The sequence below is a fragment of the Benincasa hispida genome, chromosome 9, assembly GCF_027475165.1.
Source record: "Benincasa hispida cultivar pf3 chromosome 9, pf3_genome.v1.1, whole genome shotgun sequence".
NCBI classification, from domain to species: domain Eukaryota; kingdom Viridiplantae; phylum Streptophyta; class Magnoliopsida; order Cucurbitales; family Cucurbitaceae; genus Benincasa; species Benincasa hispida.
Window position 1 is genome coordinate 51647800 of NC_143486.1, and position 7521 is coordinate 51655320.

A 7521-nucleotide genomic window follows, 5' to 3' on the forward strand; every position below is an offset into this window, starting at 1 on the left:
TTAAGTTCTTGAAAATACAATTTGAATGAAGACTTTGCATTTTCAAACCTTCACAGCCCATAGTTACTTATACTTAGAATTATCACTTCAGAAGTCTAATCTTCACATTACAACCTACACTACAGCGTATCTACATTTTTAATGCAATATGCCTAAAACCAGTATAGTTATTGGATACATTAAAAAGCACACATCTTTTCTAATCTAACTTTTTGCCTTTAAAAGTTCATTTAACCACAAAAAAATTTAGAATTTGTTCGGTAGAGAATTCAAATTTTGCTTTAGGTTAACAGATTCATTGAGTTCAACAAATATGTGTTTAGCAGATAATTCGAGTTTTGTTTCTGAGAACTATTTTCATATTCTGTGATCCAAATAAAACAAATTCTGAAAATAACATTTTTTATATTTTCATTGTATTTAGATTTTAAATTTTGAATTTTAAAGTGCAAAATTATATTAAATTTGGAACTACAGTATGTTATGTTATAAACTCAATTCATTTTTTGAAAAATACAATATCTATTATGTAATGTATTATAAATTATATAATATTACACAATAAAAATTATACAAAAAAATTAACATAAAACACGTTCATGAATAAATTAATAATGGTTTATTGTGAACTAATATTTTGTGGGTAACTAAATAATAATAAATACTATCAATCACATTTTAAAAAATTATTTAAATTAGAATCTAATTTCTTAATCTACTATCAAATACATATCTGAAAATATGAAATATAATTCTATTTTTAGAGAAAAATTTGAACCTTTGACTTTCAAGGCCCGAGGGCATGTTCCTCATCTAGTTAAACTAGGTTGAAATTGCTTAGTTGAAAGTTTAGTTTTACTAAATTTCTCACGAATTCATATATATTTCCAAAAATGTGAAAAGAATTGAGCTTTTTTTGTTTTGTTTTTTAGAAAAAGAAAAGGAAAACAAATGAAAATACTTATCTTGGACTTTAACCAAATTGTCCAATCATAATATGTCACATATTTTAATTCATTTTTATGTGTATAATGATAGTGGGATACGTAGAGATTTGTATATCTTAACATACATCCAAGTATCACTCGTCCCATACATCCCTCAATATCCCTCTCTTCATCTCTCTTATCCAAACAAAGCAACCACTTAATAAAATCATTTCCCACTCCAAATATTCCTCAAATCAATAATAAATCTAAAACAATCACTCCCACTTCCTAAAGTTTCAATCCATCCACACACAGGCAGATTCCCAAGAAAAACCATGTCCTTTCAAACCTTCTTAGTTCTTATACCACTATTGAGAAAAAATAATAATAACTTTTCTAAACATATATGAATCTATAGATTAAAAAAAGAAAGAAGAAAGGAATTGGACCACAACTTCACCTTGGTTGGAAGCCAGAACGGTGAGGGAGCACCATGCCTATCATCATCTTCTCGAGTTCAAAATACTTGTCCTTATCCTCAAGTTTAGGCCAAAAAGGCCCTCTTTTTAAGGAGCTTTCAAATGTGACAATATCAAAACCAGAAGATTTTGCAGTTGGGCCCTGTATAAAGCAATCCCCCCATGTGCTTAATAAATCCGTCCAGATTCAAAATTATGTCGAATAAAAAAGCTACGACTAAAAACTCATTTAATGTATTCACCAAAATGGTTTGAGTTTTTGAATAAATAAAATGGGAAAATATAGGTCTGAGAATACCTTTTTCTTGGAAAAATTTGTGGCCTCCATAGGCTTCTGAACCGCTTGCTTTGGGAGGTGCATTAAAAACCCACTTCTGCAAAAGAGTGAACAGCATCTTTTGCTCTTTTCATCGTATTTCTGTGAGTCCTAGAATGTCTTTTTTTAAAAAAAGAAAACAAGCATTATTATTAGAAGAGATTCTAGAGAATCAGAAAATAAAGTACATTTTTCTATATACTTTCTTGTTCTTTCTTATATAATAATACATGTAACTGCAGGAAGGAGAAGGAGAAGGAGAAGGAGAAGGAGAAGATGACAAAAGCAAAAGATGGGGATGGGATCCCTCAATTCAACCTACCAGAGGAAAATATTGAATCCAACTTCGAAAAAACTCGTGAGAATATTTCTGTTTTCTTCTTCCATGGAACTTTATCAGCATTTTCAACCTTTTCAAGATGAAAAAACATCTGGGTTCACATCCTTAAATATGAAGGATGATGTTTGATCAGAATAAGATTTCTGAAATTTGGTAATGCAGGGGAGGAGGCGAATGACAGTCCAATTGAGGAAGTAAGGCTGACAGTTCCACCAACTGATGACCCTTCAGAGCCAGCCTTGACATTCAGAACATGGGTTCTTGGGCTTACATCTTGCTGTCTTTTGGCTTTTGTAAACCAATTCTTTGGTTTTCGCCAGAATCAGCTTTATGTTTCCTCAGTTTCTGCACAGATTCTTGTTCTTCCTCTGGGAAAATTGATGGCTGCAACTATTCCATCTACCTCTTTTCGAATTCCACTCACCAAATGGTCGTTTTCCTTGAATCCAGGGCCGTTTACTCTCAAAGAACATGTCCTGATCACTATTTTCGCCAATTCTGGATCGAATAGTGTCTATGCTTTGAATATAGTCACGATTGTTAAGGCATTTTACCACAGAAATCTCCATCCTCTGGCAGCCATGTTGTTATCACAAACCACTCAGGTCTCTTCTGATTTACTTCATTCGGCTCACTAAGCCTCTCTATCTTTCGTTAGCTTCAGCCTTACTGTGTTTGTCCCATAATACAATACCCATTTTCATGTTTTGGTCGGTGCATTTCTAGTATATTTTTCTGAGTGATTGCCAATGAGCAGATGCTAGGATATGGATGGGCTGGGTTGTTCAGAAGATACCTAGTTGACTCCCCATATATGTGGTGGCCTGCAAATTTAGTTCAGGTTTCTCTATTCAGGTACTTTCTTCAAGAACTGAAACTTAGACATCTTTGCTAGTTAAATCTGAATCAAATGTTTTAGTTATGAAAGAGAACATTATCAACAAAATGAACCTTACCTCATCTCAAATATCTGGGAATTTTCAGGGCATTGCATGAAAAAGACAAGAGACCAAGAGGAGGCCATACAAGACTACAATTCTTCTTCATGGTTTTTATATCAAGTTTTGCTTACTACCTCGTCCCAAGCTACCTCTTCCCCTCAATATCTTGCATCTCATTTGTTTGTTTGATATGGAGAAACTCCATTACTGCCCAACAGATTGGTTCTGGCCTTCGTGGCCTCGGCATTGGCTCATTCGGGATTGATTGGTCAACTGTTGCTGGCTTCCTGGGAAGCCCTCTGGCCACACCTGGCTTTGCAATCGTCAATATCTTAATTGGATTTTTCATGGTCGTCTATGTAATGAACCCCATTGTCTACTGGTCAAATCTTTATGAAGCTAAGCGATTTCCCATGATTTCTGCTCACACTTTTGACTTCACTGGTAAAACCTACAATATTTCTCGAATTCTTAATGCCAAGACATTTGACTTAGATCAGGCAAACTATGATGGCTATAGCAAACTCTACCTCAGCGCCTTCTTTGCTTTTAATTACGGATTGAGTTTTGCCACATTGACAGCAACTATCTCACATGTTGCTCTTTTCCATGGAAAGTAAGCTCCACAAATACTAACTTTTTGAAATCAATTCTTCAACTCTGTTTTATAAAGTCATTCCTTACCTCATTTCAATCTTTTTGACCTTTTCTTCTGTCTTATACTTTGGAAAATGTGATCAGAACAATCTGGCAAATGTGGAGAAGAACAGCAAGTGCAGTTGGTGATCAGCTGGGAGATGTGCACACCAGACTGATGAAGAAGAATTACAAGGCAGTTCCTCAATGGTGGTTTTACACCGTACTGATGATAATGGTGGCTCTGGCCTTGTACGCTTGTGAAGGTTTCAACAAACAACTCCAACTTCCCTGGTGGGGAATTTTACTAGCTTGCGGGATTGCGTTGTTCTTCACCTTACCCATAGGGATCATTCAAGCAACAACAAACACGGTATGTTCAGGATAACACATTATCAACGTAGAGATTGAAAAATCACTCAGTCCACTTCTCAATGATTTTGCTTATCAACAATGTGCAGCAACCAGGGCTTAATGTGATTACTGAGTTGATTATCGGGTACATGTATCCCGGGAGGCCACTAGCCAATGTGACCTTCAAGACATATGGGTATATCAGTATGTCACAAGCTCTTATGTTTCTTAGTGATTTCAAATTAGGCCACTATATGAAGATTCCCCCGAGATCAATGTTCCTCGTTCAGGTAGTTCTTTTATTCTTTTATCTTCAACAAATGTTTATTCTAATTCACAATCACAATAACGGGCTGGAACTAATGTTCTTTCATCCATCAACTTGAATTTTTAGTTAGTTGGAACAGTAGTTGCTTCAAGTGTCTACTTTGGCACAGCCTGGTGGCTTCTCACAACAGTCGAACACATCTGTGATCCAGCCTTGCTGCCAGAAGGAAGTCCATGGACATGCCCTGGTGATGACGTTTTCTACAATGCATCCATCATATGGGGAGTTGTTGGGCCGCTCAGAATGTTTGGAAAGTTAGGTGTTTACCCAGAGATGAACTGGTTCTTCCTTATTGGCTTACTTGCCCCAGTCCCTGTATGGTGGCTTTCCCGCCGATTCCCCAACCAAGAGTGGATTAGACTTATAAATATGCCCATCATATTTGGAGGTGGTTTGGGCATTCCACCAGCTAGAGCAGTGAACTATCTGATGTGGGGTGTTGTAGGGATTTTCTTTAATTTCTATATCTACAGGAAGCACAAGGGATGGTGGGCAAGGCATAACTATATATTGTCAGCTGCTTTGGATGCTGGGGTTGCTTTCATGGGGGTTCTCATATATTTCACCCTTCAATCAAAGGATATAATAGGTCCAAACTGGTGGGGACTCGACAGCACAGACCGTTGTCCATTGGCCTCCTGTCCTACTGCACCCGGAATAGTGGCCAAAGGGTGCCCTGTCCATTGAGGTTCTCTCTGTAATAGAAGTCGTGGGTGTCTATAGTATTCTGCTATAAATGTTGATAGCACATTGGTAGGATATAGTGATCATGCTGTAATTCATTAGTTCACTAATCGAACTTCAAACAGGTCTAGGTATTTTCTTTCCATTGCGATATTATCATCCAAATTTCCTGCTATCTTGCTCAAGCTCGATAGAACTTAAATGAGGATAATTCATACCAAAGATTGTATCTGATGAATCAAAATTATCAGTTTCTCAAATATACAAATGAGCATTTGTGTCATTTACAACTACCAGTAATCACCGCAAGAACAAGAACCATTTTTGAAACAATGGAATCGGTTTCTATCGCGAACAACTATCTCTCTGGTACTGACAACTGATATGATCTTCAAAGCAGCATGGCAATCCTCACAGACACGTAGATTCTTCATGATCCTGATAATAGTTCCAGGTGCTGTTTTGATTAATCCAAAGACTACTGCTAACTTCTCGCTATGCCGATATAGAAACTTTTCTTTTTGGTCCTCTTCCATGTCAAGCAACACAACTGAGGTGTTGGGCACATATCCTTTGAGCTTCATTCGCTCGAGCAATTTCTCCCATGTCTTGAATATTTCCTCAGTTTGAGGATGGGTCTCATCCCCAGCAACAAAATTGTGAACCACTCCTTCCACCATGATCGAACTCCAGCCAGGAGTCTTTTTAACCCCTTTATCTCTCATCAACTTCCTCACCCGTGCTACATCCTCCCATCTCCCAGCTTCAGCATAGATGTTCGATAAGACCACATAGTATCCATCATTTAGAGGATCCAATTTGGAGAGGTGATGGGTGGCTTCTTCAGCCAATTTTATGTTTTTGTGAACTTTGCAACCACCAAGGAGGGCTCCCCAAACAACACCGTTAGGCGCAATAGGCATGTTCATGATGAATTCATGAGCCTCTTGCAGCAGGCCTGCTCGGCTGAAAAGATCAACCATACAACCATAATGCTCAATCCTAGGAACTATCCCATAATCCCTAGTCATGCTAGCAAAATATTTACGACCTTTCTCTACCATTCCCATATGGCTGCAGGCATGCAAGATACCAATGAAAGTCACTGCATTGGGCTTCACGCCTGTGTTTATCATTTTATTGAAAAACGCAAGAGCATCCTCAGCCTGTCCGTGCGCTGCAAGTCCTGCAATCATAGCTGACCATGAAACAACAGTACGTTCTTCCATGTTGTCGAAGATCCTACAAGCATCCTCCAGGCACCCACATTTTACATACATATCAATCAGAGTGTTACAAACACGAATATTTTTCTCATAGCCACTTCGGTTAGAGAAATCATGTATTCGTCTCCCCAAAACCAAGTTGCCCATATCAGCACAAGCTACAAGAACAGCCACAACCGTTACTTCATTGGGCAACAAACCAGCCTCTTCCATCTTCAAAAATAGATCAATGGCCTCCTTGGGCTTCCCACATTGGGCATATCCACCAATCATTGAAGTCCACGACCTCACATTCCTCTCGGGCATTTCAGCAAACAACTTGTACGCCCCCTCAGCATCACCCTTTTTAACCAATTGGGCTATCATAATATTCCACGTTATGACATCCCTCTGCGGCATTTTATCAAACACCTTCCGGGCAACTCCCATTTCGCCACACAACGCATACAAATGAACAATCATGTTCTGCAAGAACATATTCGATTGCAAACCAAGTTTCTCAACATACCCATGAACAACTCTACCATTTCTAACATCCAACAGCCTAGAACACGCTTTAAGAACAAACGAGCAAGTATAATTATCTGGGCAAATATCAAACTCACGCAAGCGATAAAAAAGTGAAATGGCATCAACAGGGGAATCTCCCTCGGCAAAAGACCTCAAACAAGTGTTCCAGAGGGCGACCTCAGATGCGTCCAGAAGGTCGAAGATTAACTTGGCGTAAGAGAAACTGGAATTGAGAGCACAAACAGAAGCAACCCGTGAAAGAGGGAGAGAAGAGAGGGGTGAATTGGTTTTGAGGAGATGGGCATGGACTTGCTTCAGCTCAAACGGGGAGGTGAAGTTGTGGAGAAGATGGGTCATCGGATTTGGGGTGGAAGAGGCTCTGTGGTGAAGAGGGGGTACGTGAAGTAGAGACAGAGAGCAAATCATTTCGTTTTGATTGGATACAGACGAATAGCATTCGTTTTCTTCAAGATCATCCGAACTAAGACTTCAAATTTTGGGGCGAAGACAGGAGACTTCAAATTCAATAGTGTGTAAGACCACGGAGTTGAGTCGATATCAATATATAATAAATAAGGCCCTATTCCTTGTATTTGGTTACTAAATTTAACAACTTTTTTAATGGTTTAATTTTGTAAATAAGTCATTTAAAAAAATATAAAAACAAAAAAGTATTTGACAACCTAATAAACCTTAAGAGATCGTTTGGTTTAAGGTCTTCTAGATGCTTGAGAATAGGATGTCTTTTGATAAAATGTATAGTAATCAAATATTTAGT

At 38.0% G+C, this 7521-nt stretch overlaps 1 protein-coding gene and 1 pseudogene across 2 annotated transcripts; one reads left to right on the forward strand and one right to left on the reverse strand.

Annotated features, from left to right (window-relative positions):
* The first annotated feature begins 1102 nt into the window (after window positions 1-1102).
* LOC120085560 (oligopeptide transporter 1-like) lies at window positions 1103-5290 on the forward strand. Its single transcript, XM_039041596.2, has 8 exons — window positions 1103-1828; window positions 1967-2082; window positions 2227-2669; window positions 2822-2919; window positions 3049-3621; window positions 3747-4014; window positions 4103-4285; window positions 4390-5290. Exons 2-8 carry the CDS (start codon window positions 2001-2003, stop codon window positions 5008-5010), a joined length of 2268 nt encoding a protein of 755 aa, XP_038897524.1. The 5' UTR covers window positions 1103-1828; window positions 1967-2000; the 3' UTR covers window positions 5011-5290.
* LOC120085561 (pentatricopeptide repeat-containing protein At5g66520 pseudogene) lies at window positions 5201-7169 on the reverse strand (annotated as a pseudogene). Its single transcript, XR_016532152.1, has one exon. The product of XR_016532152.1 is annotated as a pentatricopeptide repeat-containing protein At5g66520 pseudogene (transcript).
* Between the last annotated feature and the right edge of the window lie 352 nt (window positions 7170-7521).

What these genes read in the sequence shown, in the direction of transcription:
- LOC120085560 (XM_039041596.2), top strand. Translation starts at nt 2,001, where the DNA reads ATGACAAAAGCAAAAGATGGGGATGGGATCCCTCAATTCAACCTACCA. An exon ending in TGTTATCACAAACCACTCAG is followed by an intron (nt 2,670 to 2,821) that starts GTCTCTTCTGAT and finishes GCCAATGAGCAG; the next exon opens with ATGCTAGGATATGGATGGGC. An exon ending in GTTGCTCTTTTCCATGGAAA is followed by an intron (nt 3,622 to 3,746) that starts GTAAGCTCCACA and finishes AAATGTGATCAG; the next exon opens with AACAATCTGGCAAATGTGGA.